This window comes from Hipposideros armiger, unplaced genomic scaffold, assembly GCF_001890085.2.
Source record: "Hipposideros armiger isolate ML-2016 unplaced genomic scaffold, ASM189008v1 scaffold_40, whole genome shotgun sequence".
Lineage (NCBI taxonomy): Eukaryota > Metazoa > Chordata > Mammalia > Chiroptera > Hipposideridae > Hipposideros > Hipposideros armiger.
Window position 1 is genome coordinate 774641 of NW_017731390.1, and position 23209 is coordinate 797849.

Consider the following 23209-nt stretch of genomic DNA (forward strand, 5'->3'; position numbering starts at 1 on the left):
AAAAGGATCAAACCAGGTGTTTGCTTCAAAGATGGGTGTCATTTCTGTCCAAAAGATCAATTAGAAAAGGTTTCACCAGCTTAGGAAACACAGGTCAAAAAAGCCTCCAGAGCCATCTCCCAGCAGCTTGGCATCCCCCTCCCCCAGCCCCCAGCCCTCAGGTGTGAAGACTGCCGGCTGCCATTAAGGTTGCAAGAAACCTGGTCTTTGAAGGTGCTGGGCCTGTTCAAGGGAGTGGGGTTGGGGTGGCTGTTTGGGGTGGTTGGCAGGGGACAGGCTGGTTCAGCCTGTGGTCCGTGCCGCCTCTTGGCACCAGGGTTTCAGACAAGAGAACATTGCCTATGGTAGCCCCAGAAAGAAGGTTCTGGGCCACGCCGCTAGCCCCTCCTCCTCTCCCTCCTCCCTGCGAGCTCCCACAGGGCGGGCAGCGGCCGTCAACACCTTGATGGTGCCCATTCATCACCCCCCAGGGGGCCGGCTCCCCACTCAGCAGCCTGGATCCCCGACCCTCCCAACTCCACTGGGAGGCCACCTCTAGACACCTGGGCCTGGCCCCCTCCATCTTGGGAGGGAGCAGTCCACTCTATTTGCAGTTTAATCCCATTGGCAGCCCCAATAGACCACTGCCTGCAGTGCCATCAGCAGCCCCCACCCCCACAAAGCGGAAGGCTGAAACCTAGACCGCTCAGTCACCCGAGCTGAAGCCTAGGAAAGGAAAACCCAAGAAGCACTGGGCCCCTCCCCCACCAGCCCAGGGATGGGATCTCAGCAGCTGAGGCGGCCTCCCCCAGCCTCAGTCAGCCCCATTAACTAAAACAGCTTCATTATGCCGGTTTCCAGCTTTCAGTGTGCGGCTGATAGCTGTCAGCAGAAATAAGAGTTACTCTGGAATTACTCACATTTTCAGAGCTGCCTGGCTCAGAGGAAGCGATAAAGCTTGGCTAGAAGCAGGAGTAGGTGCTGCCTGCTCAGCCTTCCACCACGCAGAGGAGCTTCTCCGCCTCCTCCCTCGCACCTGGGAGGTGAGGCCCAAGGGCTGCAGCCCTCCAGGGGGAGGCACTTGTGCTTTCTCTCTCTTCTCTCTCTCTCTCTCTCACACACACACACACACACACACACACACACACACAGTCATACATACACTCTTACACACACTCACACACACTTTCAGACACACACACACACAGTCATACACACACATGCATGCACACACTCAGACACATTTTCATACACGCTCACACGCAGAGGCAGCTCTGACCCCTCCTTTCCCCACCGGCCACTCCTCTTCTCCAGGAATCTCCGTCCAGTTCCATCTGGAAATGCCTAACTGTCTGTTTTGCTTTTACTCTGGACTGTGATTAACTGTTTATTTTGGAAAATTACTTTATTATATAGATATAGATATAGATATAGATATGTATGTATGTATATATAAAAAGGTTCCAGTTCATTTGTAAAATCTTTTTTTCTCTTTTTCTCTCTCTGTTTTTTTTTTTTCCTACAGAAAAAGATGACGAGGTTCAAGGAGAAAATAAGTTACATTACAGTTTCCAAAATGGCTCTCGCTCTCTGCTGAAGATGGGCCACCGTCATAGTTGTAATGCACTCGCGGTCCCAGCTTGTGCTTTGCAAGAAGAGGGAATATAACTAGACTGGTTATTTTAGGTTAAAATAGCCAAGAGACAGACACCTTCGCCTCAGAAATATTCTGAGACACATAAAAGTAGAAGGAAACAAGTCTCTTCAGTCACAAAATGTCGTACATCCCGCATATACTAGATTCAATTAATTTAATAAAATAGAATATACATAGAGATTCTGCACAAACGTATTGCTTTCTCCCAACAGCTCCTGGTGTTGGGAACCTCAGCTACACTGGACCTCTCTTTCTGCCTGGAGCCAGGGTCGTCAGGGCTGCTGCTTCCAACCGCCTGGAAATCCTGCTTGACAGTGCCCAGTGCCACTGAGGCAGGGAGGAGCCCCTCCTTGGTGTCCACATGGAACTTTTTTTCAGGAATATAGTCCAGGAGGAAGAGCTAGGATTTGGCACCCAGTGGAGAAAGGTGAGTGGGAGAGTGGGGTAGGACTCAGGGGTCCAGGTCTGCTGGGTCAGAGGATAAACCAGAGACACTCAGCATGTCTTTCTTTTGGGGGGGCGAGGCAGCCATGCTGTCAGGGGGGCCGGAGGCCAAGAGATCCTTGGAGTCGCTGGACGGAGCCCGCCGACGGAGGCAGACACCAGGGCTGGGTGGGGGCCGAGTGCCCTGGCTCTCTGGGGGGTCTATAGAGATACTGGGTGGACTGAGTTTTTTCTTGGGCCGGCTCCCAGGTCCCCCAAGAGGCTGCCCTCCGAGGCCAGAGGGGCCGGGGTCCAGGTTGGCTTGGGAGCCGCTGTCCAGGCAGCTGACAGCGATGGAGTGCCTCCTCTGTTCCTCCAGCCAGGACGCAGGCCGGGGTCGGCAGCTCTGGGCCTCCACGCTGTAGCACTTCTTCAGGTCCCGCAGGGATGGGGGCTCCTCCTGGCTGCCAACCGGCAGGAGGTCCCCTGAAATCCAGCTCAGCTCCGTGTCCAGCTCTAAGCTGCTTCTGGTCTCTGGTGGGCCTTTGCCCCAAGTGGGATCTGGGCCTAGGCAGGGGGCTGGCGGGGGGGTGTGCTTCGAGATCTTGCTCTGGCTGCAGGAATGCTGCTGCGCCTGGGTACCCAAGCGGCCCCAGAAGGACGAGGTCCGGGCCAGAGGAGGGGAAGGCCGACTCACCTCTGACAGCAGGTCCTCCCTACTGCCCAGGCCCTGAATGTCCAGGGAATCAGTCCTTATTGCTGCCTGTATGGGGTGGGGGGGGAGGGCTCAGCCTGGGGGCTTCCTCTCCCCCCCCCCATGAACTGTCCCATCAATCAAGCCAGACAGTCCCCTCCTCCCCCTCCAGGGAGCTGCAAGATCACCCTAAGCTGGGGTACTAGTATGTGCAGCCTGCCCTCTATTGTCCTCCATGCCCCCTCCCCAACCCTCCCCCAATCCTGCAACTCCCAGCCCCTGGGACACAAGAAAGCACTGGGCCAGCTCTGCTCCTCAGCTGGCTCCTTCAGACCCCCCAGCCTCTGCATAGGCTATTTCTTTGACCTTAAATACTTTCCCTAAGCACCCTCAACTTCATGGGCTCAGGTCCTCTGTGACGTAGTGCCCAACAACCTCTACTCTCAAGTCAAACAGACAGACCCCTTCCTTGTCTGCTCCCTGCTGCACCGGGTACATGAGCATCCCAGCAGCGACCTTCCACTACAATGACATGATGGGATGTATGTCTCTGCTCTGAGACCCTGAGCTCCAGAGGGCAGGGGCTGTCTTATTCGCCTGTGTCCCCGGGGCATGGCACACACAGGCTGCTTTGTGAATATCTGCAGAATGGACGAGGACTGTGCCTGCTCCCCCAAACGGGTGCAATTGAGCAGATCCTCATGTGGCCATGCTCACACATAAGGGCACACATAGCATGGGCTGTGGTCTTGGCTCTGGGGGAGCGGGGGCGGGCAGATAAGCCTCACCTGGCTATATGAGCCTCTGCTCTATGCACCCGCCCTCCCGAGTATGGGCTCTGGAAGGTAGGCCCTGGGCTTGGCCAAAGGTGGAGACACCTAAAATGTGCCTTGTGCCCCTTAACTAGGTCTAGAAGTACAGAGAATAGGGAGGCAGCTCTGGGCTGGGGAAAGGGAGTCAGAGACCTGAGCTCTACCTCCAACTTGTCAGGTGTCCCTGGGCAACCCTGGCCCCCCTCTGGTCTCCAGGCCGCCAGTAAAACCAGGGAGGGGTGCAAACTCCAAGAGGGCACAGACCACTTCTGCTTTGCTCGGTATTATGTCTCTGGTACCTAGTCTGGCACATCACTGGCACACAATGAATGTTTGCTGGGAGAATGAAAGTGGCAATCCTGGTCATCATCAATAGCCTAGGATTCCCAGCAGCAAGGCCAGCCCCCAGGCCCATGCCCACCTCTCCCCACCTGCTCACCTGGCGCCTAAGTGGCCTCTGAGCCAAAGGGGAGCGGCCTGGTGGGGGCAGTTTGGGGATGGTGCCCCAGGTGGGAGTGCTGTGGGGCTGAAGCAGATGGGGTGCATCTTTGGGAAGCTGCAGGGTGTAGCTGGTGTCTGCTGGCTGGGAGTGAACAGACAAGATGGAGCCTGTGGGGGAAGGAGGAGAGAGAAGGGCTGGAGGGTCAACCAGCCTGGCTCCCACCTGAGTCCCCTCCCTTCCACTTTCCCTCCCCCATCAGGGCTTCTACCCTTACCACATAACCCTCAATGCAAGCAGGCCTTGGGCGCCCCCTTCAGGCTGGGGGCTCCTCAGAGGTAGGAGAGACCTCTTTTGCTGCCACAGTTTCCCCCCAGGTCAGGATTGAGCTTAGGCAAGGATGAGATCCCTGGTGTGAGCCAAGCCGGCCTGCCCCCAGCCCTGGTACCTGACTGAGCTTTGGGGATCCCCCAGCCCCTGTGTCCCAGGGACCCGTCGGCAGTGCTTCCATCTCGGCACATGTAGCTGTCATTGGGCAGAGAATGCGTTCGGCTGACCCCAGACTTCCGTACAGTCAGCAGGTCTGGTCCCAGCATGACAGGCGCCTCCTCTGAGTGGGGCTCCATCTGCAAAAGAAAGAGGGGAGGGAGATGGGTGGAAGAGGGGGGGGCATCCAGATCGGGTAACTGAGGCAGAGCTGGACAACAGAAACCAAAAGCCCTACCACCACCCAAGGCCCTGGCCCCCATCCCCTCCTGGGACGAGGTGGTGATGGGATGAGTGTGGTCAGGCAGAAGGGGTGGACACACGGAGGGGCCCTCCGCACACAGGGAGGAAGGAGGTGGGTGGAGGCCCTGCCCCCGGAAAACCAACCGCACTGCAACACCTCGGAGCCTCCCAGCGGGGATGGTGGAAGGGTGCAGAGGTGTCCAAAGGAGTGAGAGCAGCCCCCAGCCCTGCGGGTGGTTCAAGAGCTCATTCTCAAGGCCCCATTGAGAGGGACTGAAGCAGCACGACGGAGGATTAAAAGCTACCGGCAGCCCCAACTCTAACCCCCTGTGCTGGGGCTGTGGGGGGATTGGGAAGTGGGGGAGGACCCTCCCAGTGAGGGGGAGACAGGACTGTCTGCAGAGAAGAGGCTGTTGCACCATCCAGTTCTTTAAGGCAACCTCAGTACCCAGCACTGGGCATCAGCTGGGTTCATATGGGTTGAATGACATGAACAATAAGGGGATGTCACAGCTGGCTCCCCCACCGTCTCCCCCCTCCCCTTTTAATTACACAATGACTCTGGCAGGGTGGGGATGGGGTAAGGCCTGGGTCCTGTGGACCTAGGTCCTCCCTTAGAGGACAGGCTGGGGGTTAAGGCGGGTTTTTTAAAATTCTGTTTCAAAGTAAGGCAGTAATCAGCCTTTGACCCCAGCCAGAGGGAGACAAAGTTTGTTCCCAAGAGACTTCTCCGTCGCCTTCTCTGTTCCTAGTTCCTAGAGAGGCTGTAGGGTTCCTGTCCCTACACGGGCCCAGCCAGTTAAGCAGCCCCACCACGCCGGAAAAATGGCTTTCTTGGAAGACAATCTGGATCCTTTGCTTCTGCTCTCACCCAGGCTCTACTTGTGACCCATCCCCAAGAACCACAGGGACTCCCAGCCTGTGGTCAACACAGAACCCTGTTGTGAGAAGGGGGACCCTGTCCCCTCTTAAGTCTCAAGAGGAGGGGGCTGCTCATAGTCGGAAGGAGCCAGGGGTTGGGCAAGGGTGGAGAAGCAGCCAAAACACAAAGCCCCTCCAGGACATAGGGACACACAGGGACAGTGACAGAGGAGACAGGGACAGCCCTCCCCTCCAGGTGGAGAAGGACATGGTGGTGGCAGCAGAGATGTGGCTCTCACCCATTACATGGTGGCGGATGGCTCATGTTGGGGGGAAGGTGGGAAGGAGGGGTGCCAGGAGGGGGAGGGCTGGCTTGCACAGGGCTCCAAACCCAGAGACTCATTCTGCATCCGGGCGGGCCCTTTGGTCAGCTGCCTGATGCCACCTCTTTGTGGGCCATGTCACTCCTGATTGTCTGGATGAACCCTTTACCAACTACTGCCCCTGGGCCCTTCTAGGGGAGGCCCCAATTTAATCTTATCTAATTTCTTTGTCCACAGCGGGGGGGTGCCTTAAAGGCCTGGCAAAGCCTGGGGCACTAAGTGCCCACTGGTTGTGCCTCTGAGTGTGGGCCTGGTGGCAGAGGGAGAGGTGGGGAAGGATCTGGAGCCCTGCTGCCAGCCCGGCCCCTGGGGAGGCTGGGGGAGCAGTGAGGGGCTGTGCATGTACATTGCTCTCCAGGGCACTAAGTAAGAGTGTGTGAGTGTCATCAGGCAAAGAGTCATCCGTCAGAGCTAGAGAGCAGGATGGTTCAGACACAATCTCTGACGTCAGAGACAGAGCCTCCATCTCAGCTAGAGGGATCTAGACAGGGAGAGAGATGATCAGGCATAAGAAACCAGGACAGTGCACACTCTTGCGTGTGCACGCACACACATGCAAGGCACACACGAGTACACAGAGCCCCTCTTTCCCCCTTTTCACAAAGCAAGGGGGAAAAAGGCCTCCCTTCTCTCTCCCCACCCTTTTTCCAAGTAAACTGACAGTGCCTCCCGTTCCCCCCCCACCCCCACCCCCTTCAAACCCACACTCTGATCAGAGAGGCTGCAGCAGGCACCAAAGAGCCAGAGCAAACACTGACAAAGCAGGAGACACAGAAACATATTCTAAAGATACCCCCGGAACCTTAATAGCACCCTCCCACACCACCACACCCAGGGAGGGAGCAGGATGGGGAAGGGCTTTCGACTCTCATAAAGATGATACCAGGAAAAAAAAAAAAATAAGAAAGGCCAGCAAAAGCCCTCCCTTGTCCCAAGACCGGACAAAGGGGGTTGGGGGGGAGGGGGGGGTGCTGGGGACAAAGCTGCCAATCTGATGACTGTTTTCTGCCTATTCTCTCCGCTTCCAAAAGCCTGACAGGATTTGGCCTGCCCCCAGATTCTGGCTTCTCCCCTCCTGGGCCCTCCTCCGCCAGCCGGCAGCATGCCCATCCTCTCAAGCTTGGGTTCTAGGAGATGCTCTGCTCCCTCCAGCCTGAATTGGGCACACCTGGGTGGGCTGCCACACCATCTGGCTGGCTCACCTGGGATCTGCAGGGGGGCGTTAGTGCCTCCAGGACCCTGGGGGAGAGTAGGGCCATCCTTCCCAGATGAACTAGCTGCCCTGATTACCTCTCATCACATTCTCTTCCATCCCAGCACCTTTCCCCACAAGTCTCCTTCAGGATGGGAGGCCTCAGGAAGGCCTTGCTCTCCCGCTGATCACTCTCGATCAGCGGTTCTCAACCTTCCTCATGCCGCAACCCCTTCATACAGTTCCTCATGTTGTGGTGACCCCCAACCATAAAATTATTTTCGTTGCTACTCTAGAACTGTAATTTTGCTACTGTTATGAATCGTAATGTAAATATGTCTTTGTTTTCCGCTGGTCTTAGGCGACCCCTGTGAAAGGGTCGTTCGACCCCCAAAGGGGTCGCGACCCACAGGTTGAGAACCGCTGCGCTAGATCATGACCACGTTCATGTAGCCTATCTGAGACTGAAGCCCAACAAGATGTCAGAAACCCTAGAGGCAAGGTCCCTTCCCATATGAGGATCACCGTCTATTTCTTTGGATCAGGCTACAGGTGTCTCAGGCACTAGGCAACTGCCTGCCCACCCCTCCACCCAACAGGGCCTGAGGAACTCTAGGCTTTTCTATCTCCAGCTGATACCTGTTTCCTCGCCTACCCTCCAGGTCTCCTGTAGCCCCTGACCTAGGAGGGGGATGGTGGGGTGTTCTGCCCATGTGGAGGGGGTCAAGGGCAGCCAGACAGGTCACAAGGGGAGAAGAGGAGGACCCCAGAAAGTAGAAGATCCATGTTTAGATGGGACTGAGGGGGGAAAACATGTGGCACTGTGGGAAGGGGCTGGGCTTGGGGAAGAAACCAAGTCCTATGTCACACCCAAGTCTCTAGAGCCCACTCCCAGCTGGAGTCTTCTATTCCCTCTCAGGCTCAGGTCAGAATCCACCGGCTCCTGACAGCACCCATCATGCCCAGTGGGTTCCATGGCTTAAAAAGCCACCAAACAAAGGACTGGGGGGTGGTTACTGTATTCAGGGAAGAAGCAGACTGTGGGCTAAGACATGTCCCTCGGTGAGTTCCCTGGACTCCTGCACTATCCCCAGAGACCTTTCTCCCCTGGATCTGGCACCTCACTTCCTCCGCTCCCTACGGTCCCACTGCCAACTGGTCTTCTGTTCCGCCCTCCTCTTCCCGGTTCCTTCTTACCAGTGTTCCCTCCAAACCCCTCTTCCATTCACCCTCTCACTCAGAAGTGCAATCTCAGCATCCCTACCTTCCAACTATGGGTTCCAGAGGTTGATATCAGCCTGAGGGACCCCTGCCTGCCTCCTACCAAGCCCAAAGCTCAACTGAGGCCCTGAGGCTGCCCTTTCTCCAGGTCCCCAGTGAGCAGGAAATACCCCACCTCCCCAGAAGCAGGCACAGCATGGCACAGCTCGGCACGGTGAGGGGAGGGGGCACAGCACGGGCACAGTAACCTGTGGGTCGGAGCCACCCGGGCTGCTGGCCGGAGGGAAGGCAGAGGGCTGGCCCTCTGGGCCCGCCAGCTCGTCCATCAGCTTCAGCTCCCCTTCCAGGGAGCCCTGGATCAGCAGGGATATGGTGTCAAACAGCTGTCTGTCCTGGGAAGGACCAGCCCGTAGGGGGAGCCGGAGAGTCAGAGGAACGGGGTCAGAGGGGCAGTGATGGGAAGTGTTGTGGCAGGGGATTGGCAAGAGACACAGGGGAAAAGAGGAGGTCACACACACACACATGCACACACACATGCACACACAGCAACCAAGAGACAGAGGAAGAGGAGGGATGGTGGGGAAGAGAGAAAGGGGGGAAGAGAAGAAGAGCCCGCGGGGAAAGGGAGAAGGAAGGAAAGAGAAGATTGGGGACAAAGAAGATGGAATCGGGCAGGTTGTGGGTGGGAAGGAAAGATTTGGCAATTGGGCGAGGGTAAGAAAGAAACAGGAAGGAAACAGAAAACTTAGCCTTGAACCTAAGAGCCAGAAAAGGGAGGCCAGGCAGGGCTGGAGGCGAAGGGGACTGATGAGCCAGCACATATACTGGCGACGTGCTGGGGTGGCCCTGGGCAGCCATCTCTGGGGATGGGCAGGAAACTGCTGGTCCCTCCACATCCAGGCAGGAGGAGCAGAAGGATCCAGGGGGTGCCCTGGGGTCTGCTGTGCTGCCCGCTCCCTGTACACCACCCACCTACCGAGCCCCTGGCCACTGTTCCCACCCATCTCTGTCCCCACACCCCCCCACGGCAGGGGTGGGTGTGTGCTCACCGTGGGGTGCTCCAGGGAGAAGCGGGAGGCTGTGCCAGCGTGGGCCACGGCATGCGGGGCCCCAGGCTTGGGGCTGTCAGGGCCCTCGACCCCAGGCCAGAGGAAGGGGCTGCCCAGCGGCGAGTGGGGCTGCGGGCTAAGTGTTTTCATCTCCAGCTCCAGCTCGGCCTCCAGTTCGGCCTCCTCCTTGGCTTCCTTGTTGCTCTCCTCCAGGTGCTTCATCAGCACAGCGATCACCACGTTGACCAGTACAAACTGGGCCGTCAGCACAAATGACACGAAGTAGATGGGGGAGATGACTGTGTTGTAGCAGGTGGACTCCTGGTCACAGTCCCGGAGGGTGTCCTGGGGGAAGTGGGTTAGAGGGGTGAGGCTGGGAGCGTAGCGGACTAAGCTGTCACGGGAAATTGGGCCACTGGTGTCACAGAGCATTGAAAGAGGAGAAGGAAGGGCAGGAGGAGGGAGCTACAGTGTCCTGGGAGCAGAAGAGCACTAGACACTGGCCTGGGAAGTGTGCGTCAGAGCTCGTCCCAGGGAGAGGGAGTTCCAGAATGCTTTGGCATGGGGGATAGAAGGACCCAATGCTTTTATGCATGGAATCTTGGCTCAAGAAGTAGGCCTGTTTCCTTGGGGTCTGAGCCAGCCCTGAGGGGGATCCCACTGCAGGGGGCTCTCACCTTCATAATGCCATTCCAGTTGTCACCTGTGGAGACGCGAAAGAGGGTCAGGAAGGCCATGCCAAAGTTCCGGAAGGTGGCATGCCGGCCCAGGCCCTCACAGGGGTGCGTCTCGTCACACTCTGGAGGAGGGAAGGGGAGAGAGGCCCGAGTTAGTCCAGGAGGCCCCGGGTCCCTAGCCCTGGCTCCTCTACCCTCCCCACCCCAACTCACCCAGGTCTCCAAAGAGCTCCACACCCAGAGCTGCAAAGATGAAAAACAACAACATGAAGAGAAGTCCCAGGTTCCCCACCTGGAAAAGAGGAAAAGAAATGGAAAAGGTGCCACTGGATCTCCCGGCCAGCTTCCCTGAGCCCCCCGCCCCTTTGGAGAGGACCCCCTCCTCCCCTAGAGGACCCCTCACACCCGTTCCCACCTCCTAGCTACCTGGGGCAGGGCCTGCATCACCGTGTCCAGCAGCGCCCGCATGCCCACAGCCATCTTCAGCAGCTTTAGCACTGCAGAAAGGACAAAGTCGTGAGCTGGCCCCTCTGGGTCCCAGGTCACACAGCTGGTAGAGCCAGAGCCAGGACTGAGGTGGTTCGGATGGCCAGCCCCGGCCAGCCAAGCTGCCATGGCTCCACTGCCACCCTAAGTCCAGGCCCAGCCTTCCCCTTTGGCGGAGGTCGTGAGAAAGACCCACAGGAGCCCACATCCACCCAGTCCCTGGCCAGCCACAGAGCTGGCCCCTGCTATCTCCCCCGGGGCCAGTCACCCCTGGGAGGGTGGGTATGATGGGCAGGCATCTGGGCACTGACCTCGGGCGATGCGCAGCACCCTCATGATGCGGATGATGGTGGGGTTGATAGGCAGCGAGGCGTTCACCTCGATCTCCTCCAGCGTGATGCCCATGATGGACAGCAGCACAATGGCCAGGTCCAGCTGGTTCCACCTGGAAAGCCCAGGATAGTTCCCTGAGTGTGTGTGTGTGTGTGTGGAGGGGGGACTGCACAGGAGGGGGCCGTTGTGGCTACAGATAGGAGGATGGAGGTCGGCTGGTCCAGCCTCACCATCCTGCAGACAAGATGTGGCTTATCTATGGTCACCTAGCCAGGTGGTGGCATAGGTAGGGCTATGACTTTTGCTCAAGAGCCTCTGCTTTTCATTTTTATTCATTTGCTTTTTAATTTTTAAATTTTATTTCATATTTATTTATTTCATTCGCTTCTTTATTTAGCACTCAAATGGTGTTTACTATATGCCAAGCACAGTTTTAAGGGCTTTACAAATAGGAACTCTTCACAACTCAATGATGTGGATACTATTACTATCTCCCATTCTACAGATGAGGAAACTGAGGCACGGAGAGGTTAAGTAACTTACCCAAGGTCACCAGTTTCTAAGTGGTAGAGCCAAGAGTTGAATCTGGTCCAGGCAGTCTGGCTCCAGGCTCTATGCCCTTAAGCCCATCTAGGCTACATTGATTTCCAGCTGCCAATGTCCCCCAGGCCCTGTCTTGTCAAATTCCCTCCCATCTCCCAGGTCCTGGATGCCCCCCGCCCACCCCACCCCATCATTAGCCCTGGGTGGGTCCTAGAGGGGAGGCTGAACCTCAGGAGTTAAAATCACCAGATCCTCCCCAGTATTTCCCGGGGAGACGTGCACTTTCCCCACTCCCACACACCCTTCCCCGCTACTACCTGTCCCCCTCCCCTCTCTGTTACCTGTCCTGGAAGAAGCGACGGAAGCCAAAGGCCACAAGTTTGAAAACTGACTCCAGGACAAAGATGACAGTGAAGATGTAGTTGCAGATCTTCAGAGCCTCATCCAGGATCTGGCAGGGATGGGGCACAATGCAGGGTCCCTGAGGTCCAGGGACAATGCCTGCCCCTTGCCCTCCAACATACCGCCCAGCTCTGGGAGACAGGGTGAGTTAAGGGGATCTTTCTTCTCTGTTTCGGCCACGATGGCTGACCACTGGCCACTACTCCAGGATAGTCCTCATTCACATGGTTTACCCAAATTTTGTGCTAAAGTATCTCTCTCCTTGAGGGATGGTGAGGAGCCCACATGAAACTGTGCTAGAAGGCACAGAATGCAAGAACTGGGCCTTGTGCATCACCAAAGCAACGTCCCTATTTTACAGATGGGGAAGCTGAGGCCTGGAGGGCCGCCAACAGATGCTGACTTGAGAAGCGGCAAGATCACTGGTGAGTTCTGGAGCTGGACATTCACTAGAATCTAAACTCCAGAAGGGCAGGCCACCAGTCTGCCTTCTTTACCCTCAAAGGTCCAGCACCTAGCACAGAATAGGTGCTCAATAGATATTTGCTGGATGAAGAAACAAAGTCCTCCACTTCCTGGCTGTGTGACTTTGGTCAAGTCAACTAACCTCTCTGAACCTCAATGTCCTCATCTGTAAATCCAAGATGAGACCCACCTCCAAGGGTTGCTGCAAGGAGTACAAGAGGAACCCCTGCAGAGTGCCCAGCTCAGACTGGGTTAGCCTCATTTCTGCGGTGGTCCCATGGTTGGAGGCAGGGCCCGGAAGGCCGGTCACTCAGTCCTACCTGGGGCTGCTGGTAGTGCTCCATGGCCATGGTGACCACGTTCAGCCCAATGACACCCGTGATGAAGAGATCCAGGTAGTGGCTGGTGCAAAAGTGGTGGACAAGGAGCCGGAAACGGGAGTAATCCGAGTAGTAAGGTTTGCACTGGGCTTCTGGTGGGGTGGGGAGGAGAGCAGAGCAGCCATTGGGCCCTGCCCCCTATGCCCCCTCCACCCTGTCCCTTACAGCCACCAGCTTCTTGCCCCCCATCCACCCCAGCTGAAACATTCCAGTGTCATCAGCCCCCTCACCCTCCACATACTTCCTTTATTGGGGGGCAGGGGGAGCTCTCTTGGCATCGCCCCTCCAAAGCATCTGTTCTACTATCTACATTTGGGTGCAGAAGGGGCCAAGACATGCAGAGCTCCCCACCCACATTAGACACCAGGTGAGCCCCCACCCCGAGGCAGCTTCCAAAATCCACCAGCCCCTCATAACACCCTCGACTCGGTGTTCTGCCGCGAGGTCAGATCAATAAGATGAAAAACAACCGGTCTTATCGGGCTCAGAGAAAGCTCCATCAACAGAGAGGCAAAGGCTCTCGCTCTTTCACCAAGCTCAGCCCTCGAGGGGCGTGGAGGAGATTACACAGAGCTGGGCTTTGGAGATAAAACCGGAGATTGGAAATTGGACATCTTCTTGGCTGGCTGCACCGACCTCTGGCGGGGCAGGGCCTGGGCTTCCTGCACCCTCACGTGGGGGGAGGGCGGAGAGGAGGCCTCAGGGCTCTGCTCTGTCCCAGACTCATCTGGGAGGGCCCCACTTGAAGGACTCACCCAGTTTCTAATGAGGCAATGCCCAGCCTGCTCCTGTGTGTCAGGGCAGCATTAGACTACAGGCTGGGCTAGAAGCACTGTCTGAGATCTGTCAGAGGCATAATATTTCTCTTGTAATTAGTGAACCACTTAGTTATAAAAATCATGGTGCCAGAGGGTTGGCCTGCTAAGCCGGCAGAATGACTCTGGGGGCAGACGATGGCAGGGAGCCCCTCCTCCAGGTGCTGAGGAAAGGCCAGGCCAAGTTGGCGATACATGTCATCTGGGGGTGGTTGACAGATTGGTCTCCGAGGCAGCCACAAAGAAAGAAGAGGCTCCCCATGGGAGGCTTGGGGCAGCCTCAGGTCCCAGACAGCCCTTCCCCCTCAGGAAGTCTAGGGCGAAAGCCAGCTAGCGAAGCCTGCAGCCTCTGAGGCCTATGCCGGGGGTGGCTGGCCCAGGGGCAGCAGGAAGCTTTGGGCCCAGGCCAGCTCAGATATAACTTGTCCGTTCCCATGCAGAGGACTATTTAACAGAGAGGTAAACTGAGGCAGGGAGTGGCCTGGGTGGGCCCCCACCGAAGGCCGAAGGAAGAAGAGTGCCCCAGAGCGGCGTGTTCAGCCTCGCCCAGATGCCACGCTCCAATATATCAGCCTTGAGGTGTGGATAACCAAGAGGCAGCAGGTCCGAAATGTCCTGGCTCACAAGGTGCATTAGGCCATCTTTTTGTTCCCCGACGTGGGCCAGCCAACTGTGGCTTTGTTTGCTCAGGCGGCCCTCCTGACCCCCAGGAGGGTGGGGGTGGAGAGGCCCCCGCCGGACAGGGGACAACACGAGGCCTCAGGTCATCCACAGGGCGATTGTGGAGGGTGGACCTGGCGAGCGGGCCTCTCTTCCTTCCTTCAATACCCACAAGAACCAGAGGGCGCTAGTCGCCCTGTGTTGCCTCAGCAGCTGGAACTCTTTCTCTGCATTAATCTCCATAAGTGCCGAGAGCACCCGATCCCATTATGCTAAAATATGAATGGAGAATTAACTAAAATGTTTGAATACAATTAGGTTAGAAAAAGTGGCTCTTTATTAGCCCCATTATTAGCTGGGACAATGCAGAGGAGAGGGTGGGAGAGTCCCCCTCTCCCATCTCACCCCAATCTGTTGGTACAGGCAGCCTCAGGCCCAATTAAGCCTCTGCCACCACCTCTGCCTTCTGGCCAGGGACCGTCCTCCAAGTGGCCCAGAGAGAAGATGGGGGCAGGACATCTCACAACGACAGGTCCGGTCCCAGGCCCCTGAGGTCTGCACAAACACCCCTCCACCCTCGCCCCTACCCCAGACCAGCAGGTGCCGAGGCTGCTGGAAACCCCCTAGTAGAGCACAGGTCCAAAGTGTACCAGGGCCAATCTGATCAGCCTCTCCTTGGCCAACCCCTGTATTTTACAGAGGGAGAGAATGAGGCTAACAAAAAAAGCAAGTCGTTCATCTACTGTGAGGCAGTGACCGAGCCAGGAGCCAAGCTCCCAGCTCAAGTCCCTTGCCAGCTGCCAGGTAGGCTTAGTTAGACACAAGGCCTTGGGGCTTCGGCCCAGAGGGTGCCCTCGGAGAGTTTGCACAAAGGCCCTTGCTGTCGGGCTCTGGATGATGGTGCTGCCTTGCTGCTCACCAGACCTTGGTTTTATAGGCAGCATCTGGGCTCAGAGCAGAAAGAGACCCTTCCCCACCCCCACCCCCACCCCCAGAGGAGGGCGGAGCCTTGGGCGGATCTGCTCTCCCGCTGTTGTCCAGGAGGGGCCTGGACCCCTGGTCACTGGCATGTTGGCAGCCCTGGTCCGTCTCCCTGCCTCCCGCCAGTATGAGCTGCCTTAGGCAGAGAAAACACCAGAGTCAGACAGTGGGGAGGAGGGCACCCCAAGCCAGGAGCAGAGGAGAAGTGCAAGGAAGGGTGTGAGGCTGTGAGTGAAGGCAGCAGGCACAGTGAGTTAGTAGGCGCCACTAGGAGCCTGAGGCACGGCCAGGGCAGAGGGTTTACGAAGGAGAGTGACAGGGAGTAGGGGGAAGGCAGGGACACAGGCCCCCGCAGCTGAGGCCACACCATCAGCTTTGGTGGCCAGGCCTGATCACTGGGTCCCAGTGGAAGGAGAGAGGGCGAGTGGAGGCAGGTACCACAGGTGGTTGCTGGAATAGAGCTGGGGCTAGAGGCTGAGTGGCCACTTGAGGCCGACCTGATCACCTGGGCTGGACCCAGGTGTCTGGTCAGGCCCATTCCCCTGACAACCAAAGCCTTTTCCCTTCCACCTCTCCCTGGGTTCTGGCAGCCCCACCTCCCGCTGGGCGCAGCACCTGGTGGGCATGGGAGGTGTGATGTATGTTTGATTCCTGCAGCCCCAGACTAGGGGGTGTGACTTCATCCCCATAACACTGTTGGGTAGGCCAGTGCACCAGCATTGCCAGCCTGGGAGCTGACTGGAAACGCAGATGCTCACCTCCTACCCCAGAGCATGCCATGAGTATTTCTAGGTAGGGCTCAGGAATCTGTGTTTTAATATGTTCTCCAAGTAATTCTCACGCACACTGAGGTTTGAAAAAGTTCTGGTACAGACCACGCAGAACACCAGGTCTGGGAAAGAGGGATATGGGGTGATCTGAGCGCTTCTTTGGGGTCTCTGAGTGCTCATTACCAGCTGGAAAAGTAAGACGCACTACGGTAATCAGTGTACATACCTGCATGTGCCAACAGGAGCATGGCAGAATGTCCCCAGAATGGGGGTGCAGCATGAGAGTCACAGGAGTGTTTAGCATCAACTGGGCATGTCAGGAGGAGTTCTTGGGGGTCATGAGAGTCTGCGTGTGTTGGCGCTTGGTGGAGAAGCTTCTGTGGGCCAGCCCTATGCTAGGGTGGTGTTGGTATGAGTGTATTTGTGGTGACTGCAGTCTACACACCAGGGGAACCCACAGGGAAAAGCTGAAGGTCACTTCCTCCCACCCACTTCTCACCCACAACATATCAGGAGTTTGCAATACAGCCTGACCCAGAGACATGGGACCCAGGCAGTCCAGACACAAATCAGCTCTAGATGCCTGAGCCCCAGAGAGATGGTCTCTCAATGCCAAACACCAGAGCTCAGTACTGTGGTGACAGCAGACATCAATCCACTTTAGGGCCTCGTGAATGACCTCTCAAATGGCGGCTCAGGGTGTCTCCCTTGGGTGGGTCCCTGAGCCCCCCTAGGTCAGACAGCCTAATACCCACAGGGCAGCATCTGACAGCGGTTGGTTTCTGGGGGGAGTACAGAATAGCGGAGAAAGAGACAGCCCAGTGGTCCCCAGCCTTAAGTCCCAAGCCCTCAGCAGCCTGAGAAGGCAGCCACATGGGAGTTCTCACATTCTTTTCAATATTTCTAAAGCTTCAAAGAAATCATACATATGCCTGTGTTTAGACCCCACAGATGAATTTAATGGCAAAATGGTCTTTTTTTTCCCCCCTATCATTCACTGTGAAACCTTCTGCAGCTCAGAAGCTCTGATTAGCAATTATATGTGCCTTTGGTTAGTAAAAACAGTGAAACAAAGTCATTCTTGAAGAGAGCTTAACTTCAAAGGCAGTCTTTTAAAATGTGGGGTTTGTTGGAGATGATAAGCGGGGCCCTTGGGGATGAACAGGTTGGGAACCACCGGGCAGCGACATCAGGGGTTGTAAAAGAGGTCCCACAGCTCTGTCCCAGATTCTCGGGATCTCAGAACCTCCATGTGGGGACTGTGTTGGGAGGAGCAAGGGCCAGAGGACCAGGGGAGGGCAGGAACAGGAGAGCCTTCCCAGAGACATGGCTCTTAAACAGAAGGGCCCAACTCACTCCCAAATCTTTGGTTTTGGGAAGACGCTATGGCTACCTCAGGGCTTTGATTCCCAGCTGCTGCTGTTTGTAGTGATGACGTAGCTGCCGAGATTACTTGACTATTAATGAGTCTGTTCAATTATTCATCATTACATTTTTAAAACAAATCCTTCCCCTTTCTGCTCCTCTCATCCTGTTCACTTTTGATCAAAGTCTCCCCTTCAGACAAAAGGAGACAGGAGAGATTTTCAGCTCTAATAATCGAACGATGTGGCCTGGGAAGAGGAGCAGGAGTGGGGAGAGGCATCAGGGGGCTGGGGAGCTCGGGCGTTGGAAGACTTGGAAGAGAAGGTGGGTCCTTCAAGAGGTGTCCGAGGGAGAGGGGTGCTGAGGCCCTCACCTCCTGTCTAGCGCAGCACAGGTCTATGGGATGGCACAGAGCCCAGCACCTTAGAGGCTCTTACCCACTCGCCCCAAGGGGATAAAATCAATGAGCCATGGAGAGGGGGCAAAGAGGATGTCCCCCGCACACATGAGGTGGGCCTGGGGGCAGGCAGGGCCTGACCACCCCCAGGCCCCACCCTGGAACCCACAACCCCAGACGCAGTACCTGGCGCCGCGCTGGCTGAGCTGCCGGAAGCAATTACGTCGTCCAGCATTAGATCTAAAAGAACGAAACACGACATTGGTCACGGGCCGGACCGGGCGGGCCGGGCAGGGCCCCCTCAGCAACTTGCTCCCCCTCGGCTCGGGCCCTCATTTTGCCTATGAGTGGGGTGCACTGAGCATGGGTGGCTGCTCCCGAGTGTCCAGCCCCAAACGCTGGGGAACAGGGCACTTGAGAAAGACGAACCGTTCAGCCAACTCATCGGGGTACAGGGACAGTGAGCCGGAGGCACAGGGAGAGGCAGGCAGCCTGTCATCAGAGCAGATGTCCACTCCTACCCGTGCCACAGCCTCAGCAGCACCTGAGACGGCTACAGACCCCAGAAGGGGAGCCAGCTGGTCAGGCAAGGCCGCAAGTAACTCCTGCCAAAAGAATTCCATCTGCAGATGTCCTGCAGAGACGGCAGGCTGCAAGGAGGGGAGGGCGGATGGACCAGGAGTAGGAGCATGGCTGCTGGGGGTGATGTGCCTGCTCAGCTTCAGACGTCCACAGGGAGAGCAGAGATGGGACCCCTACCCTAGAGCTGAGCAGGATACCTGTGGGGCACAGGTATTGAGGATGTAGGACGTAGACAAGTTCACCACTGCTGCCCAGAGACCAGTGTCCCCTCAACACCCACCTTAAGCAGCCCCTGCCTCTCACAGGGTACCTGGGCTCTGTCCCACCCTCACCCACTCCCACACTCTCTCCCCTTGCTCCAGGTGCCCCTCATAGGCAGCAGGGGCTAGAGCCAGGGGCAGAGGGGAGGGCGGGCACACCGCAGCCCCTACCCCATTTAGTGGTACTCACATTTCAACAAACCAAAGGGAAAACTCAGAGCACTGCACACATCTTATCGGCGTAAAGAAGACGGTTTGTGCAAAGGTGGAGAGAGGAAAGGAAACCCACACACCAAACAGAGACACACGAACGCTTAGAGAAACCCACAGAGGCTTAAGGAAACCCACACATAAAGACACTTAGAGAAACGTGGGCAGTGACAGAGAGTCGTGGAAGTTATCAAGACCCAGACAGACAAGCAGGAGCTCTGAACACAGGTAGACAGGTGCAGACACACCTGAAGACACTAAGAAACAAAGGGGCTCCCACACCTGTCACTTCTCTTGCATTCTTCCTGTAATCTGTGTGTCTTTTCACTTAGTCTCAGCCCATCCATGGCAGAAGAGCATGAGGAGGTGAGGGGGCTGGAGGCTCTAAGGCCAGAGAGTCATGTGCTTAGAGTTCCTGTGACCTCAGACCTTCTCTGAGCCAGAGGGAGATTTTATTATTATTATTATTATTATTATTATTATTATTATTATTTTTAATAGCTAGACCAGAAAATGACAGTCAGGAAGCCTGGGAGTTTTGCCGGAGATCGAGAGGGGAAGTAGATCTGGGGTCCTCTCACACTGCTGTCCGTCTGCAGCCTCTGCTGAGGTCTTGCTCAGCAGCTACAGACACTAAGCAGGCACAGGTTCAAGAGGCTTGCTCGCCAACGCTGGGGCAGGCAAGGCTGGCACCTGGACAATCCCTGGGTCTCTGGACACCAACCCAGGACAACGGAGCAGGATTCTCATCCCATGAGGCTCCTCTGAGAGTCGAGCTGGGAGAGGCCGTGCATAACTCCCACCTGGAATCATCTGGGGAGCATGAGGCTGAGACCCGGGGAGCCCCGCAGGGTGGGGATAGCTCCCCCTCCCCCACGGGGCAGAACTGGTCTGCTTCATGCGGGCTCTAAAGGCTGACATGCTTTTGGGGGGACAGGAGGTGAGGCAGGGGGAGGGAGCTATCTTCTCCCTGCCCCCAGCCCCAGCCCCCGGCCCCGTACAGTCGCAAGGCCAAAGTCAAGCACGACTCAGAGAGATGTGGAAAGACTACCGACCAGCCATCTGCTTCTCCTTACTCCTTCTCTTTTTCTCCAGTCTTCGCAGACGCTTCTCTTCCCGCCGCCGGGCCTCCTCCTCCTCCTGGTGCTGCCGACACTTGTGGAAGTTCTCCACCACCACGCCCACAAACATGTTCAGGACAAAGAAGGCCACAATGAGCAGGAACGAGATGAAGTAGAGCAGCATCCAGGGGTTGTGGTTCATGATGGGCTGGCAGGGAGCAGGAAGGACAGGGGGCGCCATCAGCCCTTGGAGGACTGTCTCAGATGCTGCCCCATGGCCTGGGTTCTTTAAGACAGGGCCCCCAAACTCAATTAGCTACAGGGACCCAGCAAGTGATGTCAATGAATCCTGTGGGTTTAGTGTTAGGCAGGAGGGAGGGTTGGGAACTGGCAAAGTGGAGAGCGGCTCTATCCACGAGGGGCAGCCGCTTCTTTGTTCCCGCTGACTCCTGCCCTGAGGGAACGCAAGCCCACTGTTCCCAGATTTTTGGATTGCTCCTAAGCAGGCCCTATTCTGGATTTTCATGTGACATTTGCCAATTTTTAAATGGTCACCACTAAATAAAAATGTAAACATGTTGCCAGCCAAGGACACATACCAGGATTTGGCCCTCAGGCTACCAGCTGCAGCCTCTCCTGTAAGAGGCGGTGTCTCTTTGGTGGCATTTTGCCAACCTGCCCTGCCCTCTTTCTGTCTAGTGTCGGCCCCCGTCACGCTTGGAGCTGGCCCGTGCTGAGTGACCTGAGCCCAAAGATGGACCCTGCCCGCCTCGGCCCTACCTGCTGGTCGACACCCACGGCATCCAGTCCATCGTACATGATGTCCACCCAGCCATCCTTGGAGGCCAGCACGAACAGGGACATCAGGGCCTAGGGGAGGGGTGAGGAGGAAAGGAAACCATCTGAAATCTAGGCTGTGTGGCTGAACCACCCACCACCTGTCCTCAAAGCACCTCCCAGCAGCAGCTGGAGGGATCCCAGCCCTTCAGAGGTGAGGCTGGAGTCATACTCCAGGCCCCCAGGAGAGCTCTCTGTCCCAGGGCTCCATGGCTGGTACAAAACCAGAGGAGCCATGGGAAATGATCAGACCCTCTGAAATCCAGAAACCCAAACCAGGGTGGGTCAGGGAAACACCAGCAAAACTGAGCGAACTACTTCATTCCCTACATCTCTTTCTGTTTCTGCAGGTAAGGCAAGAACTCCTCTTGACGGTATACCTACACCCTGTACCATGCGAAGCAAACATACACAGGAACTCATCACTCGCTTCCTGCGAGCCTCCCAGGAGACACCATTATTACCCATTCACCAGACGATGAAACTGAGGCCCTGGCGAGTAAGTCAGTTGCCCTGCAGGCATCATTACGCACGGACCTCTGTCCTCTCCAGACTCCTGCCACCATGCCCACTCCCACCCCGGAGCCGGGGGCTCACCTGGCCAAGGTTGTCAAAGTTGTACTTGTGCCGGACCCACCGGTAACTGGCCTCAGCACAGTCAGATTTGTTGGTGATGTTCCTGGTGTCCTCGCCCTGGCACACGAAGAACTTCCCTTTGAAGAGCTAGACACACAGGTACCAGAGACAGAGGGAAGTGAGCTGTGACCCAGGAGGCCCAGATCTCCCCAGGCCCACCTCCCCTGGGATCAGTTAAGTCAGGGAACCTCCCCTGAAGGCACCCCATCCTCTGGGCTCCTTGGAGCAGAGCCCTTGGGAGAGGTGGAAAGGTCATGGGGTGGGTACTGAAAGAGGGTGGAAGGAGGGGAACAGTCATTTGTTTTCTACAAAGGGCTAGGCCAGTGTTTCTCCAAGTGGGAGACCTCCATCATCCAAGTTGGACACCTTCCCTAGACCAGCATCATTATCAGCTGGGAATGTGCTAGAAATGCAGATTCTCAGGCCCACCCCAGACCCACTGAATCAGATACTCTGGGGGAGGGGCCAAGTGATCTGGTTTAATGGTGGGGGTGGGCTAAGTATTTTTGACCCCACTTTACAGATGAGGAAAACTGAGGCTCAGGGAAGTAAATTCACTCACTAAGGTTGTATAACCAGTTGATGGCAGACAAAAGGGGACTCAGACTCAGGTCTGTGTGACTGGACAGCTCACCCTCAGTCCAGAACAGACTAGGCTATGACTGTGGGCGTGGAAAGGATTTGAGGGACAGGAGACCAAGAGGCCTGGGCAGCTGCTCAAGACATCTAAATCCACTGGAAGAACCCTGGACTGGGCTCAACAATGGTTTCCTCTATTCACCCAAGCAGGCCGGGGAGAGAGGGAAGGGAAGGGGCACTGGGTGTTCAGGGAGGCACCACACAGCCTTGGCAATTGTACCCCAGTCAGGACCCTGGGGCTAGAGAATTCTAGGAAACCAGGAACAGCCCCTGCCCCCTCCCCAGGAAGTCAAAGGAAGGGAGGGAGATGGGGGTAGCCACCCAGGAGCTCCCCTGCTGTCCCAATAGCCAGCTGTCTACCCTGCAGCTGAAACAGCTGGAGCCAGGGACTCGGGAAGACGGAGGTGGAGGGGCTCTCAGAGGCGCCTGCTGAATCCTGCAAGCAATTCCCGCTCTTTTTCCTCTAACACCAAGTTCCCTCCCTGGGCCAGAGGCCAAGTTTCCCCTGCAGCCCCCATTTCCTGCCTCGTCTGGGGTCTGCACCCGCCTGCCTGCCAGCACGTCGCTAACCTGGTCCAGCTGTCTGGGCCCTGGATCCCTGGGCCTGGCCTGCAGCCCACCCACTCCAGCAGGAAAGACAGGGAGGGGATCCCAGAGCAGACTGTGGGCCAGGGCCAGTGTCTCCACTCCAGAGCACAGTGCGTGAAGCGGGTAGAACAGCAGCCTGCAGCTGTCACAGGTCAGAAGCTTCTCTGAGGTGCTCATCCCCTTAGGGGCCCTGTTCCAGGCTCCCAGTTTTCAGCAAAATGCCCAGGAGACAAAGGGGCCTGAGGTATAAGGTCTTGAGGGGAGTGTCCCTGTTTATTTCTTTCTGGAATTAAGGCAGCAGCAGCTTGGGCCTCAGCATCCAGGGGCCAAGAGGAAGACCACTCCTCAGGCTTCTGCCGACAGCTGGCCCTCAAACCCTCACAAACCTGCACCCCCAGGATGCCAAAAATGATGAAGAAGGCACAACAGATGACCACGATGTTGCCAATGGGCTTCAGCGAGGACATCAGCGTTTCCACCACCAGCTTCAGGCCTTGTGCCCGGCTGATTACTCTGGGGAGAGAGAGGGGGGTAAGAGGGGTTCCCCCAGCTTGGACACTGCCCTGTCCCTGCCCCTCAATGTTGGCTCAATGGTTCCAGGCTTGGGCTACGGCTAAGAGAAGAGGTTGGCTTTGTGGGCTGGCTACGCAGAACAGTCCTCTTTTCCCAGGACCCCTGCCATT

At 56.7% G+C, this 23209-nt stretch overlaps 1 protein-coding gene across 26 annotated transcripts in view; it reads right to left on the reverse strand.

The window, feature by feature from the left end:
• Positions 1-1773: 1773 nt before the first annotated feature.
• CACNA1G (calcium voltage-gated channel subunit alpha1 G) overlaps positions 1774-23209 on the reverse strand; it is a 64967-nt gene continuing 43531 nt past the window's right edge. For 5 of the 26 annotated variants that reach the window (XM_019638528.1, XM_019638526.1, XM_019638532.1 and 2 more), the window contains 17 exons: positions 22913-23039; positions 21261-21386; positions 20607-20696; positions 19821-20034; positions 17900-17953; positions 12666-12817; positions 11820-11929; positions 10914-11047; positions 10543-10613; positions 10330-10408; positions 10117-10238; positions 9440-9784; positions 8639-8782; positions 6324-6458; positions 4453-4630; positions 4005-4174; positions 1774-2822 (listed from right to left, as the gene is read on the reverse strand). In XM_019638528.1, the coding sequence (XP_019494073.1) occupies positions 2088-2822; positions 4005-4174; positions 4453-4630; positions 6324-6458; positions 8639-8782; positions 9440-9784; positions 10117-10238; positions 10330-10408; positions 10543-10613; positions 10914-11047; positions 11820-11929; positions 12666-12817; positions 17900-17953; positions 19821-20034; positions 20607-20696; positions 21261-21386; positions 22913-23039 (2986 nt within the window). In that variant the 3' untranslated portion in view covers positions 1774-2087. Of the gene's footprint in view, positions 2823-4004; positions 4175-4452; positions 4631-6323; positions 6459-8638; positions 8783-9439; positions 9785-10116; positions 10239-10329; positions 10409-10542; positions 10614-10913; positions 11048-11819; positions 11930-12665; positions 12818-17899; positions 17954-19820; positions 20035-20606; positions 20697-21260; positions 21387-22912; positions 23040-23209 lie in introns of those variants that run through there. The other 21 variants (XM_019638533.1, XM_019638529.1, XM_019638547.1 and 18 more) reach the window with 16 other exon arrangements.